At 53.0% G+C, this 18,046-nt stretch overlaps 1 protein-coding gene across 3 annotated transcripts in view; it reads left to right on the forward strand.

Moving 5' to 3' along the window:
• TRAPPC10 (trafficking protein particle complex subunit 10) overlaps positions 1-15,519 on the forward strand; it is a 77,356-nt gene extending 61,837 nt beyond the window's left edge. For 2 of the 3 annotated variants that reach the window (XM_059164878.1, XM_059164881.1), the window contains 7 exons: positions 470-699; positions 6,668-6,768; positions 8,267-8,393; positions 9,007-9,177; positions 11,140-11,317; positions 13,612-13,806; positions 14,122-15,519. In XM_059164878.1, coding sequence (XP_059020861.1) covers positions 470-699; positions 6,668-6,768; positions 8,267-8,393; positions 9,007-9,177; positions 11,140-11,317; positions 13,612-13,806; positions 14,122-14,360 — 1,241 coding nt within the window. In that variant the 3' untranslated portion in view covers positions 14,361-15,519. The remainder of the gene's footprint in view (positions 1-469; positions 700-6,667; positions 6,769-8,266; positions 8,394-9,006; positions 9,178-11,139; positions 11,318-13,611; positions 13,807-14,121) is intronic. The other variant, XM_059164880.1, reaches the window with a different exon arrangement.
• Positions 15,520-18,046: the final 2,527 nt, after the last annotated feature.

The raw sequence follows: 18,046 nt of genomic DNA on the forward strand, positions 1-18,046 counted from the left end.
CTCACCAAAAGTGGAAACGAATCATCCTTTTTAGGTGCTGGCCAGAAGCCCTAGAAGAGTCCCGTCTCCCCTGGTCCGCAGGCATGCGGGATGGAGAGGGAAGGGTGCTGCTCCCCTTCTGGGTGGGAGCCGGTCTGTTCGGGGAATGGATTGGGACCATGTCGCGCAGGGAAACACACAGCACGTGGCGGGCCACACGGAAAGTGTCCCTTTTCTGTCGTCAGACTTAGTGACCGTTTCTGGTCTCCAGGCCGCCGGCTTATGTGGTATCAGTGTCTGAGAGGGTTTTGTTCCTCGTTTTCCGACCTCTGTCCGGCCCGCTTCATCCTTCCTGGATACGCTCTTGCCGGTGCCGGGGAGCAGTGGGAGTTGGGCGGGAACAACTCTGCTGGGCCTGTCACTGCCGGAAGGACGAGGAGCAGGGACGCACGCTGAGCGGGTTAGAAGTGACTTTTTCTCTCTTTCCTAGAAAAGGCTTCTGATGTGTTGCTCCGGGTCCAGTCGTCTGACAAGGTCACCAGCATCAGTCTGCCCGCTGCTCCTGCGTACCACATGATTGAATTTGAACTAGAAGTTCTGTCTTTACCTTCTGCTCCAGTAACCGGAGGAGAGAGCAGCATGCTGGGGACGACAGAGCCCCACAGGAAGCATAAGGACACACACAGAGCTGGCCACTGCATGGCTACCACGGACCACAAAGTAAGAAGGGACCAGGAGGGCGCCGCCGGTGCTTGCGGCCTTTGCCGGTTGTGCTTGTTCCGAGAGATGCCTTGTGTTCAAGTGGCAGGTTTCCCGTTCCTGACTCCACATCCCCTTGCTGGGTTTGGCATTTGTCTCTTTGAATCCCCCTTCTTAGACAAAGGGTACGCTTGCAAGGACAAAGACAGGCCAGGTTCTAAGTTTTCTACACCAACTCAAGAAGGCAGGATAGTTTATTGTAGGAGATAGGATGTTTGCCTAGAATGGGGAAGTCAGTTTGGGTCTGTAGTCCATTTGTCTTGGTACATAGGCTAGTGTGACTTCTGTGTCCGTGTGCTTCAGTTTCTGTCCACTGAAACGTTACAGCTTGGCAAAGAGGAAGCGCTGTCATTTTTATGCTTTGATGTTGGTGTTTATTGACAGTTATTTGAGAGATCGTGACTTCGGTCCCAGAACCACAGTCCTTAGCTCAAGGAATGTGTCACTACCATTGTAGTTCTTCAGCTTTGTCCATGTCTTGTAACACAAATGCCAGTTCTGAGAGCCTTTTCACCCAAAGGTAGAACGGTACATTCGTGGTCCCACAGAACTATACATATTTGCACTTTAAAAAGCTGCTGCCTGTGTGTTTGGCTTCCAGTCATTGTGAATCTAGGGACTGGGATCCTCCCCTCCAGGGCAATGACAAGTCTTGGCACACCCCAAGACTTGTTGGGGTGTTGCTAGAAGGGATTAAAATTTCAGCAAGTCCTCCTGACAGCACAAAGGTTTGGAGCAAGAGCCAACACCTGGGACAGGAGTGAATGGTGAGACTCATCTCCCACACCAGGCTGCTCCTTTCAGACCAGGGGCAGCAGTTGTGCCGTCTGCTGTGTAGACACAGAGAGTCCAGCAGGATGAAGAAGCAGAGATACCTGTTCCAGGAATGAAGATCAAGCTAAAACCTCAGGGAAAAAGAATCCTAATGAAATGGAGCTAAGCAGTTACCTGAAAAGGAGTTCAAAGTCATGCTCATGAAGATGCTCACCAAATGGGAGAAAAATGGACAAACACAGCAGAACTTCAGCAAGGAGGTGGGAAGTAGAAGACTGTACCAGATCCAAGTCACCGAGCACAGCTGCCTGAGATACAGCGTGGATGACTAGATCCAAGTCACCGAGCACAGCTGCCTGAGATACAGCGTGGATGCAGCAGATTCAAGTCACCGAGCACCGCTGCCTGAGATACAGCGTGGATGACTAGATCCAAGTCACCGAGCACCGCTGCCTGAGATACAGCGTGGATGACTAGATCCAAGTCACCGAGCACCGCTGCCTGAGATACAGCGTGGATGCAGCAGAAGAAAGGAACAGACAGCTCAAAGCCAAGGAGTGGAACTTAGAGCAGCAAGAAGAAAAAAGAATGAATAAAAAAAGCAAAGATAGCTTAGAGACTACTAGGATAACATCAGACAGACTAATGCTTGGATCACTGGGCTTCCAGAAGAAGAAGACAGAGAGAAAAGGTCAGAAATCTCCTTGAAGAAGTAATGGTTGAAAACTTCCCTAATCTGGAAAAGGAAACAGACATCCAGACACAAGAAGCCCAGAGAGTTTCAAATAAGAGGAACCCAGAGAGACCCACACCAAGACACTTTACAGTTACATGTCAAAAATTGAGGACCAGGAGCGAATCTTAAAAGCTGCAGATGAGGGTAGGGTAGGTCGTGGCAGGAGGATAAAAAAAAAACAGCAGCGAGAGAAAAACAGCTTATTACTTACAAGGAAATCCCCTAAGTCTACCAGCGGATTTTTCAGCAGAAACGCTGCAGGCCAGAGAGAGTGGCACGATGTACTCAGTGCTGAAAGGAAAACCTCTAACCAAGATAACTCTACCCGGCAAAGCCATCATTCGGAAGTGAAGGAGCCGTAAAGTATTTTCTGGAGAAATAAAAGCTAAAGGAGTTCATCACCACTAACACGGCCTTCAAGGAATGTTCTTCTTTAAGCTGAAAGGAAAAGGTATTCACAAGAGTACGTGTGAAAGAATAAATCTCACTGGGAAGTTGAATATATAGTAAAAGTAGTGGGTTAAGCACTTAAAAAGCCAGGATGAAGGTTAAAAGACATAGGAAGTAAAAAATAACTGATTATGATAATTAAAGAACACAGATAAAAGAATGTACAGTGGGACATCAAAATATCAAATGTGGGGGTGAGGGAGAGTAAAAATGTTGAGCTTTAGGAACTTAAGTTACTATCAACTTAAAACAGACTGTTACAAGCATAAGTTGTTATAGGTAAGCCTCATGGTAGCTAGCCACAAAGCAAAAACCTGGGGCAGACCTACAAAAGATAAAGAAATACAAGCATACCACCTGAGAAAGTCATCAAACCACGAAGAAGAAAGCAAGAAGAAGAAAGGAACAGTGAGGAGCTACAGGAAATGTGAGAAGGGACGCCTGGGTGGCTCAGTGGGTTAAGTGTCTGCCTTCAGCTAGATCAAGATTCCAGGGTCCTGGGATCGAGCCCTACATCAGGTTCCCTGCTCAGTGGGGAGCCTGCTTCTCCCTCTGCCTGCTTGTGCTTGCTCTCTGTCAAATAAATGAAATAAAAATTTAAAAACTGTCAGAAAACAATTAACAAAAATGGCAACAAGCATATGCCCTCTCAGTAATTACTTAAATGTAAGTGGACTATAAGTTCTGTAATCAAAAGACAAGGAGTAGTTGAACGGATAAAAAAATCAAGACTCGACTCTATACTGCTTATAAGAGATGCACTTTTGACACAAAGACACACACAGACTAAAGTGAAACCAAAACCTAAAGGAGCCAGAGGAAACATGGAGCAGCTATACTTCTATCAGATAAGACAGACTTTGAAACAAAGACTGTAACCAGAGGCAAGAGTGTAACATAATGATAGCAAGGTCAATCCCACAAGGTAGAACATTTGCAGATGTTTATGCAGCCAACACAGGAACACCTAAATATGAAAAGTAAGTATGAGCAGACCTAAAGGGAGAAATAGACAGCAGTACAATAAGAGGAATTTAATACCCCATTTATATCAATGGATCCAGACAGACATCGACAGAAAATCAATAAGGAAACACTGGCCTTAAGTGAAACATTAGAGCAGATGGACTTAACAGATATTTACAGAACATTCATCCAAAAGCAGCAGAAGATACATTCTTTTCAAGTGTGTAGGGAACGTTTCACCAGGATAGATTGTATATTGTGCCCTGAAACAAGTCTTAACAAGTTTATGAGGGTTGAAATCACATCATGCATCTTTTCTGAGCCCAACAATAGGAAACTAGAGATTAATTACATGAGGAAAACTGGAAAATTCACAGGTTTGTGGGGATTAAACCACATGCTACTAAAAAATTGGTTGGCCAAAATAAGAAATCAAGAGAAATCATGCCTACCCTGAGGCAGATGAAAATGGAAGTGTAACATACCAAAATGTATGAGATGCAGCAAAAGCCATTCTAAGAGGGACATTCATAGCAATACAGGCCTACTTCAAGAAAGAGTGAGAGTCTCAAACAACCTCATTTTACACCTTAAGGAACTAGAAAAAGAAGAACAAATGAAGCCCAAAGATTGTAGAAGGAAGGAAATAAACATTACAGCAGAAACAAATGAATTCGACTGAAGAGACAATAGACTTGATCAGCGAAACCAAGAGCCGGTTCTTTGAAAAGATGAAACTGACAGACCTTTTGCTAGACTCACCGAGATAAAGAGAGAGGACTCCGATCAGAAGTGAAAGAGATGTTACAGTCAACACCACAGAAGTAAAAAAGGACTACAAGAGACTACCATAGATGACTGCAGGCCAACAAATTGAACCTAGAAGAAGTGGATAAATTCAGGGGAATGTACAACTTAACCAAGAGTGAATCATGGCAAGATAGAAAATCTGAACAGATTACTAGTAAGGAGATTAAAATGGATATGTAGGGAACATACCTCAACATAATAAAGGTCATATATGACAAGCCCACAGCTAATATGCTTAATGGTGAAAAGCTGAAAGCCTTTCCTCTAAGATCTGGAACAAGACAGAGGTTGCCCACTCTTGTCACTTTTATTCAGCATAGTACTAGAAGCCCTTGCCAGAGCAGTTGGGCAAGAAAAAGAAATAAAAGTCATCCTAGTTGGAAGGAAAGAAGTAAAAGGTCACTATTTGCAGATGGCATAATATTATATGTATATAAAATTTTAAAGACTGCTGCATCGAAAACCTTCATCAATAAATCCAGTAAAGTTGCGGAGTACAAAATAAGTATGAGAAATCTGTTGTGTTTTTATATACTAATAATGAACTGTTGGAAAGAAATCAAACAATTCCATTTATAATTGCGTTGAAAATAATAAAATACCTAGGAATGAATTTCACCAAGGCGGTGAAAGAGGTGCGTATTGGAAACTATAAGACATTAATGAAGGGAATTGAGGAAGACACGAATCCATGGAAAGATGTTCTGTGCTCAGGGACTGGAAGATTTAATATTGTTCAGATGTCCATACTACCCAGCAATATAGATTTAGTGTAATCCCAAAGTTCCAAAGGCATTTTTTGTAGAAATGGAACAAATAATCCTCAAACATGTATGAAACCACAAAAGACTCCAGATACCCAAAACAATCAGAACAAAGCTGGTGGCATTGTGCTCCTGGACTTCAGACCGTGTTACGAAGCTGTAGTCGTCCATGCACTATGGTAGCAGCATAAATGCAGATACACAGACCAGTGGGCCAGAATACAGAGCCCAGAAATAAATCCACGTATATTCTATCAATCAATTTAAGACAAAGGACGCAGGAATGTGTGATGCGGAAAGGACAATGTCTTCAAATAAACGGTGCCGGGAAGATTGGTCAGCCGTGTGTGAAAGAGAAGCTGGACCCTTGTCTTAGATCGCTCAAAAAAAGTTAACTCAAAGTGGATGCAAAGCTAGAAGGTAAGACCTGAAACCATAGCTCCTAGAAGAAGACTTACGTGGTAAGCTCCTTGATACTGATCTTGGCAATGATTTTACGGATCTGGCAACAAAAGCAAAAATGAACTATTGAGACTATGTCAGCCTAAAAAGCTTTGGTACAGGAGAGGAGACAGAATGAAAAGCCAGTCTACGGAATGGGAGAAGATACTTGCAAATCATATATCTGATGGGGTGTTCAAACCCAAAATACAAAATGGACTTTCTAACTCAGTAGCAGAATCCCCCATGGTCTGATGAAAGCGCATGCCGAAGATCTGAGTATTTTCCCGAGACGACGTGCAGATGTTGGACATCACTAAGGTTGGTGAGGATGTGGAGAAAGGGGAGCCCTTGTGCCCCGTTGGCGGGAATGCAGACTGGGCAGCCACTCTGGAAAACAGAATGGAAGGGTCCTTGGAACGTTATAGAACTGCCCTAGGATCCAGCAGTGTCACTACTAGGTGTTTGCCTAAAGAAAATGAAAACAGCTGCTTGAAAAGCGATCTGCACGCCCTGTTCACTGCAGCAGCGTTTCAACAGCCGGATGCCTTTACTTTTCTGTTTCATACCCGTTGTGTGGCGTGACTGGCTAATTCCTTTAATTTTGCAGTAGTCAGTCACTGCTCATGTCATCGTGCCCGAATGGTGGAAGGCCCTTCGTCCCCACCTCCTGCAGTGCCGGAGAACGTGTCCGGCGTCCAGCTGTTGGTGTGGGACGCGCGAGTGGGTCCTGGGGCTGTGGGCGCCGAGACTGTGCTGTGTCTTACGGCCGGCCGGCCGCTCCGTGTTGATTTTTCTTGTCTGTGTACGTAGCTCGATGTTTCTCCTTCATGCACGTGACTCACGGGGGTTTGATTTCTGAAGAAGAGGTGGTGAGGCCATCCCCCTATCCAGGACGTCGGCTGCCACTGCTGGCCTGGGTGGACAGTGTGGTGGCGGCCATGGCCAGGCCAGGGGTCTGAAGGTGCGTCCCCGTGTTTCTCCTCAGGTGTCCATCGACTGCCCGTGGTCGATCTACTCCACCGTCATCGCTCTGACCTTCAGCGTGCCCTTCCGGACCACGCACTCGCTTCTCTCCGCCGGGACACGGTAAAGGCGGGCTCTGGGCCCCAGTTCTGGGCCGGGCTGTCCCGCGTGCACACCTTGCTGCTCAGAGCGTGGCCTCGGGGACGCTGAGCCGGCTTTCTTCCCCGTCCTGACACTGTGGTCCGCTCATGTGGGTTCTTGGCAATTCTCTGCAGCTCCACAGCAGCCCGTCCACGGTCAGGTGTCCCCAGCAGTCTCAGAAGTGACCATGTACTATTGGTTTTTAGGATGTGGGATCCAAACCAAGTCCCCGTTTGATGATGAGATCATTTTCTTCTCAAAGATTTTATTTATTTATTTGACAGAGATCACAAGTAGGCAGAGAGGCAGACGGTGGGGGGTGGAAGCAGGCTCCCTGCTGAGCAGAGAGCCCGATGCAGGGCTTGGTCCCAGGACCCCGGGATTATGACCTGAGCCGAAGGCAGAGGCTTAACCCACTGAACCACCCAGACGCCCCAATGACATTGTTTTTCATCTGTCTTCCCATTTCTCAAGCCGGTGGCCCTCTGCGGAACTCAGTTCAGTCCTCTAGAGAGAAGGCCCAGCATTCTGAATTTGGTCGCATTCTTGGGGGTTCATGTTTCTTGGTTCCTCTGCCGGCTGCTGGATATATCTGGGGGGCGGGTTTCAGCCTCGGCACTGCAGATGCTGTGGGTCCGAGAACTCCTCGTTCGTGGGCCTGAGAGTCTGGCCCACACGCCGTAGTGCTCAGCAGCACCCCTAGATCCCCTATCTTGTGCCTCTCTCCCCATGCCCATCGTGACAACGAAAGATCCACCTCGAGATGCCGGGTGATACCGCCCATGGGGGCAGGACTGCTTCCTGTTGAGAAGCTCTCACGGCTCTCAAAGCCACATGCACTAGAATCTGACTCAGCCTTTGGACCAGATGGTTTTGAGGGGAGCCCCGTGCTCTGTCCGTCAGCTTCGGGAGGCAGCATCTGCTTGTCCCCCCGCCAGTGACGGTGGGCGCCGACCCTGGGCTCAGGGTGGCGTGTGGCCTCTCCCTGTAAAACTCCTTTCACGTTCATCTGTTGCTGAAATTTGCAAAAATGGGTCACTAGATTGTCAGAAATTGAGAGCGAATGTTACCCTGGCGCGCTCCCGCTACGGGGAGGGACCACGCCCGTCAGTGGCTAGAGACACCGGCACTTCTCAGCAGAAGCTGGGGTGCTTTCTTTCAGACTCTTCCTGTGTGACAGGGACGGATGGGAGCCCTGTGCGTGGTCTCTCCGGGAGCAGTGGCCCCTCTGTCCATCCTCACGCACCGCGAGCTAGCTACGATAGTGTGTTAGCACTGGGTCAGGAACGGCCCCTCCTTTGAACCATTTTTCCTCAGAAGTAGCTTGTCTGGGGAGGTGCGGTTTTGGGGGGCACTTTCCCGTGTGAGACTGACTGGTCTTACATTGCTGGGTCACTTTTTGGTTCCCCAGAGAGAGTCTTTTTAACCAAAACACATTTAATACAGTTGTCAAGTTTCAAAATCTGCTTTTCTGCTTTAGGAAGTACATTCAGGTGTGTGTCCAGAATTTGTCGGAACTTGACTTTCAGCTGTCAGACGGTGACCTTGTAGACCACGGCTGCGGTGCTGACCTGCAGCTCGTCCCTCTGAATGCCAAGTGCCCGCAGGTAAGCCTTGTCCAGAGGTGAGCGCAGAGCTCTCCGCACAGCGTGGGGTGCGAGTCCGCATGGGAGGCCCGAGTGGCCAGGAGGGTCTGAGGAAAGCATGGCCTCCCCGGTGACAAGCCAATAGTGCATGCGTCCCAGGGGGCGGGGACACCCAGCTTTGTTGCCTCCCTGTGCGTGTTTGTGTTTCATGCTGGGCGCAGAGTGGCGTGCGGGGTGGCTTAGGAGACTGAATGACACTCGTCCTTGGACAAGAGTCAGACGGTCCTGCCCTGTGCTCTGGCCTGTGTAACTGCAGGCCTGTTCTTGAGCTTCTGCTGATGGTGTGGATGCCGTCCCCCTGTCCCGCCTGTGACGAGACACCTGTCCGTGTCCTGGGAACAGACCCTCTGTGTCGGTGTGGCTTTGTAAAGGGGCCCTGCTCGTGTTCGGGCTGCTTGGCTGGGGCTGACCGTCCTGTTCCAAATACTCATGTGTCACGTGTGCCCAGGTGCCCTGAAAGATTAAACCCTTCCAACCAGCCTGGTGCCGTCTTCACAGGGCCGGGCGGGCGGGACCCTGCGGGGCAGCAGGGCGGCTGCGTGTGTGTACGCCACGCCGGTGACTGTCTCCGCAGGCCATCCACAGCAAGCAGTCCGTGTTCTTCGTGTGGGAGCTGCTGTGGGCACGGGAGCCCCCCCCTTCTCTGCGCTGCCGCTTCTCCGTTGGATTCTCCCCGGCTTCTGAAGGACAGCTCTCGGTCCCCTTAAAGCCGTACACGTACGAATTTCAAGTGGAAAATTTTTTTGTACGTATCGTATTCTTTTCTGGCGGGAGTGTGGGGTAGGAACGTGGAAGGTGGCATCATACTCCTTTTAATCTACACAAGTCAGAGAAGAATCTTCCAGTATAAGAAAGCAGCTGCCCAGGAGGTTAGTTGACCTTTGGAGCAGCTCGGTCGCTGGCTGGCTGTACCCTAGACACCCAGATCGTTCTCAAGCGAGGGGTCTGGCCGTCGTGCAGTCTCGCCGGTGGTCATGAGATGAGTGTAAAGAGTGAAGATTCGGTTTCTCTGCTCCCTCTTCTCTTGCTCACGATTAGAACGTTCTGGAGCTATTTCTTAGAGTCCTTTCTTCTTGATCCTAGCTGCTAGGATCACTGAGATGCTTTCTTTTTATTTTTTTATTTTATTTTATTTTTTTTAAGATTTTATTTATTTGAGAGCGGAAGGGAGAGCAGATGAGAGCATGAGCGGGGTGAGGGGCGGAGGGGAAGCACATCCTGACGATTGTCCTATAACCCGTGCGTCACATGTGGGCTGGAGTGGCCTTGAGCTGGGTGGGGAAACGCATGTGTGTTTCCATGTCTTCGGAGACTTGGATTTTGTGCCAGGTCCATCAGAACCCGAGGACGCGGGTTTGTGGTGTTTCCTTGGCTCTACTGCTGGAACCGTCAGACCACACGAGGATGTGCTCGTGTTCATAGCGCTTGACCCCAGCGGTATTTCAGCGCCTCTTCCCAGCCGAGTTGCTGTGCTGACCCTCCTGCTCCGTCACTCCATCGGCCTTCGGCGTTCGTGTCCTCGCCGGCGTGGTCTCTCTCTCTGGAGCACACGCGCGCCTTTCCGCGTGTGCCCAGCAGCGCCACGTAAAACCCCACGTGCGCCTGAGTCTGCGTGCGAGCCCTCTGGTTTGCTTGCCATGGTGTTTGGTCATGCGCTTGCGGTGTCTCTGCTCCCTCTCCGGGTCACGAGCACGGGTTCAGATTTCTCTGGAGCTGTGCAAACAGGTCAGTGTTTGAAAACTGGTCATCTCCGAGGGCCGGAAACAGAGACACCACTTTTCTCAGGAAAGCGCTGAGTCACGTCACCTACCTGCCGCGCGGCTCAGCCCCTTGCGGTGTCCGCCTCAGGATAGCAGGCCCACCAGCAGGATGGTGCGACCGTCCCCACGGTCCTGTTTTAGAGCAAGTGGTCTTTTTGAGAAGGTGCCGCTCTGTTTCCCAAAGGGCCGTCCCTTTACGCCCGCGAGTGACATGCGAGGGCTCCAGCTGCCACAGCCTCCCCAGCATTTGTCCCCAACGTCCTTCCGGGGAGGAGTGGAGGCCGGGGGGGGGCGGGGGGGCGGGGGGGGCAGGGGTGGGCACCCACCCCGGGGCAGGGCCGGTCTTGCTGGTCCCAGGTTAGGGAAGGTGTCGGGCAGGTGTGAGTGGGGGAGGCCGCTGGGCACAGAGGTCACTGTGGAGAAAGGAACATTCAGCCAAAGGTAGTTCTGGTGCTGTGCAGTGGCAAGGAGGGACTGATCTCTGCTCGTTGAGGTTCTGGTGTCGTGTCTGTGAGGGCAAGTCCGTGTTTTAGGGACACGTGCTGAGGCACAGAGTGGTGAAGCCACAGGCGCTCTGGGACTTGCCTTCAGGGCCCTGGGCAGAGAAGTGCACGTTGATCCACAGAGAGCGAGAGCAAATGGAGCAAAACGTTGGTGACCCTGAGTCTGGGTGACAGGCGTGCGGGGGGGCGAGGGCCCATCCCCGCTGCTGTTGTGCGCGCTCGGGAAAGGGCGCGAGAACAGGAGTGAGATGCGCTCGCAGGGACTGGCCAGGCACGGGTCCCTGCAAGGCGGTTGCTGTGGGGCCGCGCCTAGCAGCCCTCCCGCCGACGCGGCCCCTCTGTCCCCGTCCCTCGTGTCTGTGGGCAGCACCCCCGGGGCTGGATGGAGGAGCGCCTCTGCCCACTGTGTGGACACTTGTGCCTGTCTCTCCCTTTCTTGTGCAGACGTTATATAACGTGAAAGCGGAGATCCTGCCCCCCTCGGGCACGGAGCACTGTCGGACGGGCTCGCTCTGCTCGCTGGAGGTGTCCATCACGCGGCTCTCGGACCTCTTGGAGGTGGACAAGGACGAAGCGCTGACGGAGACCGACGAGTACTTTTCGACCAAGCTGATGTACGAAGGTGCGTCTGGACGCATCTCCTCCCCAGGCTGTTGGGCTGCCCTGGCGCATGAAGGGTTTGCAGCCTCTTTTCCACAGGGTGCAGTGTTCCTGATCTGAAGAGAGAATGTTCTAGAATCAGAAAAGCTCACTTGAATGTTTTATTATATGACATGGTCCTAGGCTGCTAGGACGTTAGACTTGGTTCCTGGGAGATCCTCGAGCGGTTGTTAGGCCCAGTGTGGAGAACATGGTGGCCCTGGAGCTGGCCTTCCCTCTCTGCCCATGACTCGGGGTCTTCCCAATATTGCGGGAGCAGGGTCCCAATTCTGCCACCCCGCAGTCCTTGTGTGGTCGGGTCCGGGCCCCTGACTTCTTCTCTCTGGGCCTCCTCCTGTCCCCTGCCCCCAATCCCTGCCTGAGACTGCCCCCGCCGCCCGTCTGCTGCCCGACCCCTTCCAGACCCACTTCGCCTGCCTCTTCCAGGGCCTCGGCTGCTTTGGGAGTAGCTCGCAGTCTGGGGGGCTGTCAGGACCGTGTGTGCTCTTAAGAAATGGTTGAGGAGCCAAAAATTTCTTTCTTTAGTAACTTAAAAATCACAGTAAACACATTCCATAACTTTGTGTATGAAAAAGAACTGTTATTCACAACAAAACCAGATCAAAGATAGAAGAATGACATTACTTTGCATTTTTTCGGCTCTCCCTAACGTCCGGCTTCACGGGAGGGAGCTGGCTTGTCCTCCGTGCTGGCGCCCGGAACCCTGGTGGCAGGACGAGAGGACGCTCTAGGGCCGCTTAGATCCACACCTGGTAAAGGGGGTTTAATAGCCGAGGCGGTTGGCTTTTCACCGGAACTGGGCCAGTGGTACTTTTTTCCAGGCCAGCGACAGCGTGGCCTCTGAGATCTGTGAATGAACTGGTCGTGCTCTATTTCCTCCCACGCTCAAATCTGGCTGGTAGTTTGAGAGGCCCCTTTACACTGATGTCATTTTGTGGCATGCCTCGGCCATGTGGGAGATGTGGCTCCTGAGGGGTGTGGATCGCGCACACTGGGCGCCTTTCACTGGGCAGTCATGCAGGTGGCATCCACTTCTGGCCCACACTGCTGGGACACTGCCGGGCTCGCCGTGGCAACGGCAGGTTTTCCAAGATTCCCGCCCTCGATCGGTTTCAGACGGTATCACTGGCAACTTCTTCGAAGCGACAGGCCCTCGGCCTGCATTTTCGAGACAACATTGGCCCAGTACCCCGGACGGAAGAGCACGTCGGGGGCAGTGCCCGGGATCTCCGGGGCTGGGGCCCTCTCATGGGGTGCAGCTTCTCGAGAGTCTGTAATCATTCAGAGTTACAGTTGAAAAGATCTTTCCTTAAGGACTGGATGTCATAAATTTCAATGACTTCACAAAGGACATCCTTAAGCTCAGGTGCATGGTGGTGAGGAAGCCACTGGCGCGCCTCTCCATGCGCGGGGGGCCTCGGTTCATGCTTGGGCCTCCGGTCCTGGGCACCGGGGCGTGTGGCAGCCTGGGGAGAAGGGCGGCAGCGGGACTCCAGGTGCCCCAGGACCACCCGCTGAGAACTGCTCTGGTCTCCGTCCCGGTGCCGCTCGTCCCCAGCAGGTCTCCGGCTCCGCCCTCCTCTGGGGGAAGCTGGCCCTCTGCGACCCCTTCTTTGCTCCTCAGGGAGCTTCTGGTCCGTGGAGCTCTTGGGCCCCGCCCAGTGTCCCCTTGACAGAGCTGCCGTCCCCTCTTGGCAAGGCCCTCGGCTTGTCGAGGACAAGCTCCTGGCCCACCGACGTCTGAGTGCTGAGAGCATCAACATTCTGGTTATGCTGAACGACATCGTGGCTGTTCTAATCACTGCTGCTAATGCCTGCCGTGTGTTCACAATGTCTGCTGTGTCAGTGTCACAGCCTCCATGAGGAGGCCTTTCCATGAGCTCTTCCCGGGCCATCGAGAGGCTCGTCTGAGTGGCAAAGTTGGGGTGGGGACTCCTGGTCTGATGCCACCACTTCCTAGACGGACCGTTACCCTGTCCTGCCCCTGTTCCAGATTCCACAGCCAGCGCCCACCTACTCTGGAAGCCTGATGTACAAAGTTCTTGAGTAAAACCGAATCCCTGTTCATTTATGAACTCAAGAAGGTGATTTTCCTTGTGGCTCTTGCGTGTATCTTGTCGCCGAGCCACACTTCCCTGTTGAGGTGCGGTCAGAGGGCAGGGAGGTCTAGAATGTGTCCGGTTTGCGTGGACGCTCTGGAGTGGGGCTGTGCACGGCCCTTGCTGGGGCCTGACCAGTGCTCTCCCTCTGTTTCAGTGGTCGACAACAGTAGCAACTGGGCGGTCTGCGGGAAGAGCTCTGGCGTCATCTCCATGCCCGTGGCCGCCCAGGCCACGCACCGCGTCCACATGGAGGTGATGCCCCTCTTCGCTGGCTACCTCCCCCTCCCTGACGTCAGGCTGTTTAAATACCTCCCCCACCACTCGGCGCACTCCTCACAACTGGACGCTGGTAAGGACCCTTGAAGGGGAAAGGCGCAGCCGCTGTCGGAGGGAGGGAGAGCTCCGTGCGGGCCCTGGGACGCTCGCCTCGCGGGCACCGGGCTTGCTGATGGGCAGCAGCTGGTGGTGGGGACAGGGGACACAGGGTGTGGGCATCTGCTAAGAAGCCACTGCGGGTCCTCAGACGGCCCATAGGCTCGCTTCTCTTTAAAGGGGCTGCCTGGCTTGCTCGTGCACTAAAGGCCGCTAGGGCGGCCTGCTGCTCCCCAGGGTGGCTGGGGGGCCGGGTCGCTGGCCAGGGTGTCACCGGTGGTGCATTTTGCAGATAGCTGGATAGAGAGCGACAGCCTGTCGCTGGACAAGCACCTGGATGACCAGCCGGACAGCAGCAGCGTCCGGAGCCGGGGCAGCACGCACTCGGCCTCCAGCGGCGAGCACAAAGGCCTGCCCATGCCCCGGCTCCAGGCACTGCCGCCGGGCCAGGTCTTCAATTCGAGCACGGGCACGCAGATCCTGGTCATCCCCAGCAAAGATGACCACGTCCTCGAAGTCAGCGTCACATGACCACGCCTGGAGTCCGCACACGCCCCCGGCCGCGTGTGGGCGCTCGGGAAGGGACCCTGGCTCCGTCGCTCTCTCCGTGACATTCTAGCGCTACCTGGACTCGCGGTGCTTCTGCCTGGCCACGGAAGCATCGGAGGGTTTTCGGCGTGCGGCCGGTCAGCTGCGTTACAGCGTCATTTTGTCCGACTGTCCCTGCCGTAAGACGACACGTCGCTCTCTCCTCTCGCATCCCTGGGTCCCTTTGCTGGCGTCCTGCGGGGTCTGCAGAGCCCTGCCCCTCCCTGCGCCCTCACCTGGCCGCCTCCCCGTCTGCTGGTTCCTCACGGAGTCCGTGTGCCTTCCAGGGAGACACACAGCAGGCCCTGCCGTCTTCGTGGTCACACGTGTGTGCCTTCCTGGTCGCACGGCTGCCCTCTGGCTCCCGGCCCGGGTGGATTGGTGAGTCTCCTGGAGGGTGAGACACCATCTTGTACCCAAGATATGTAGCGATTTTCTAGAATTACACCCTGTTAGGGCAGATCAGTGAGGCTGAGGGCTGGGTGGGGAGGGAACAGAAGGACCCCCCTTCTGTGCCTTGGGGTGGCCCACTGGGTGGACCTGGAGCCTCCATTAGCTGAAGCCATCTTAAAGGTACTCGGGGAAGACGAGACCAGGGCCTAAGGGACAACTTGGCATTGAACTAGTTTAGGGACAAACGTTTCTGGAACCCCTGTTCCCCATGATGTTGACCGAAGGTCAATATGCACTTGAAATTAAATATGTATTTATTTTAATTACCATTATATATGTGGGGGTGATATGTTGTTTTCTTCTCACCTTTAAAGTGTTGACATGTCATCGTCACTGTATAATCAATATGTTTCTTCTGCACCTTAAGTCCTAGACATTAAGAGGCTCCATTTCAGGGGGACTGGGAGGGGCGGCCCTCTCAGTGTGCTTCTAGTTTGGTTGTGGGAAGGACGAAGAGTCTTGGAGCATTCTCTGCCGGTCCACTAAAATCGCAGTCACGCCGTACCAATGGATTAATTTGCTTTTGGTTGTAAATTTAATTGTACATATGGTTGATTTATTATTTTTAAAAGTACAGACTAACGGATGTAATGTTTATGTATAAGTTGCACCAAAAATCAAGGAGAAAATAAATGTGTGTTTGTTTTTACTGGTGTGAGAGTCACAACTTGTAAATAAGTGTTGGGTGTATGGAACCGTTTCCAGCTCTCCAGAGCCATGTATTTTTGTACATAAGAAACAGAGAACTCTTACTCCCCTGGAAAAGTGTGCTTGGAATGGAGCCGAGCAGACTGACCGAGCGAGCGTAGTCTGGTCCAGCAGAGGTTGGGGCAGCCTCAAGCACGTGAGCCCCAGAGGAAAGGGACCTTCGCAGCTGCTGGTGCCGCCGGTCCTGCTGGTCGCCGGCGGGAGAGGCTGGTGTGGCGGCGCGGCGGGGAGCGGGGGCCACGGGGCGGCTCAGGGTACACAGAGCGTGTACCCTTCTGTGTGCTGACTTTCCACTCCCTCAACAAATGAGGTGGTGTGAGTCCCCGCCCCCCCGCCCCATGTCTTTTTCATTTACAGAAATTGGAAACGTGTAAAGAAGACGAATATTGGAGTGTTTAATTAAACTGTTCAGAAAACTATCTTCCTTAGGTGCACTTTAAAACTAATCGACTTGGTCAACTAGTTAGGCAAATTAGAACTTCAGAATCTAATGATAGGTTAGGGTTTCTCAAATAAACTTGTTTTGTTGTAAAAATTGACGATGGCCTCCAGACCGGCCAAGCCCTTTGAGTGAAGAGAACTTTGAGATTTGATTCTGGCAGAAAAGGCTCACACTGGTATCATGTGGCTTTACCTCTCCCCCCTGTGTGTGGGGGGTGATTCGATGGTTACCTTGTTTCTGTTTGATTTTGGGTTCTAATCCCAGATGAAATCCTCTCTAGTTACATAACATACTCGGAAAAAATGGAGAAATCCAAAGTGTTCTTGGTGGTTTTTTACTGTTTTCAATTGGTATAAATTCAAATTTATGGCTGGTTTGCCCCATCCCCCAATTACCCATAAAATTTTTTGGGTGAGTGCCTCTATTTTTGTTCTGTTTTGTTCAACAGAAATGAAACATGTTACCTAAAGCTTCATTTTTTTTTTTTTTTTAAAGCAGTAATTGGGTTTGTGTTGTGTCTCAAATAAAATAAGGCTTATGTGTTTGAGACGAGCTGGTTTTGTTAATAAAGATGTAGCAGCTGTTAAATAATTGTGAAGCCGGATATCGAATGAGCATCTAAATGGCGGAATATGCAGCTGTTTGACACATACTGTGCAACATGTAAATACTAGCGAGTGGAAAGGGAGATAAGTTATAATTTTGGTGAATTTCATGGGGTTTCCTGTGATTGGAAAAATTATAACTTCTGGTTCTAATGTGGAAATTGTTGTATTTAATCTGAAAATGACTTTTACCTCCAGTCCATTGTCAGCGCAGCCGGTCGCGGGTTGGATTCTATGCTAGTAGGTCTCGGTTGGTTGATGTCCGTGGTCAGCAGAGACGACACACACAGGCTTCTGGTCGGTTTCTGAGCGATTGACATGAGATTGGCTCACAGAACCCAACTGATGTGTCCATCAAAATAGGACGTTCTGCTACTTTCTGAAGACTGAGCTATGATCTGAATGTTTCGCCGTCAGCTGTGATCTTTAAAATAAACCCATGATTTTGGAGTTCATTTGCGTTTTCATGAAGGCGCCCCTCGGCTCACTCACCGCGTGCGCCCGGCCGTCCGACCCGACCCGACGGGCTGGATTCCGACACAGCCGGTGGCCAGCGGGGACGTGGACGCGGCGCGGGTTCGACCCGCTCGTTTCCCGGGTACCGGGAGAGCCCTTTTCCACGTTGCTCTGGAATCGGCCGTTAGACGAAGCCACGACGAAGACTGGCCTGTAGCGCTGTCGTTCTGGAAACACACATTTTAAGAAGAAACGTTGCTGTTCGGACGTCATCCTCGGCCGAGGCGCATGGAGGTCGCCGCTGGTCCCCCGCTGGTCCCCCGACCCCTGCTGCGGACTCCGGCTCCGCGCGCCCGCTCCGCGGGGGCAGCGGGGTTCCGTCGTGGTGCGTCACCCCGCAGCCCGCAGGGCCGAAGACGTGCGAGCCTCCGGGCTCGGGGCACCCCGGGACGGAGCCGCGGGCCGCGCGCCCGGGAAGGGAGCTGCCGCCGCGGCGTCCGCGCCTCCTGTTCGGGCCCCGCCGTTCGTCCCGCGGAGCCGTCAGTGCGGGTGCGGTCGGGGCGCCTCGTCTACTCCCGGCCTCAGCCTTCTGAGCGGCGCGGGGGCGAGGCCAGCCCGCTGGACCCGAGCTCCAGCCTCGCGGCGGGTCCGGCCGGTGCGCCGCCCCGGGGACAGCTCGGCCGCGGGGCGCGGGGGGGGCGGGGCACGAAGCCTGGGGTCCGCCTCGGGGCGTGGCGGGGGCGGGGCACGAAGCCTGGGGTCCGCCTCGGGGCGTGGCGGGGGCGCGGCCCGCGGGACGGAACTCAGCCTCGAAGCACGGCGGGGGCGGGGCACGAGGTCTGGGCTCCTCCCCGGGGCGGGGAGGGGGCGGGGCTCCTCCCCGGGGCGGAGGCGTGGGCGCGGCTTAAAGGCTCGGCTCCGCTTCCGGGGACACCGCCCCTCCCGGCCTCCTGGGGGCGCTGTGG

The sequence above is a fragment of the Mustela lutreola genome, chromosome 2, assembly GCF_030435805.1.
Source record: "Mustela lutreola isolate mMusLut2 chromosome 2, mMusLut2.pri, whole genome shotgun sequence".
Taxonomy (NCBI): domain Eukaryota; kingdom Metazoa; phylum Chordata; class Mammalia; order Carnivora; family Mustelidae; genus Mustela; species Mustela lutreola.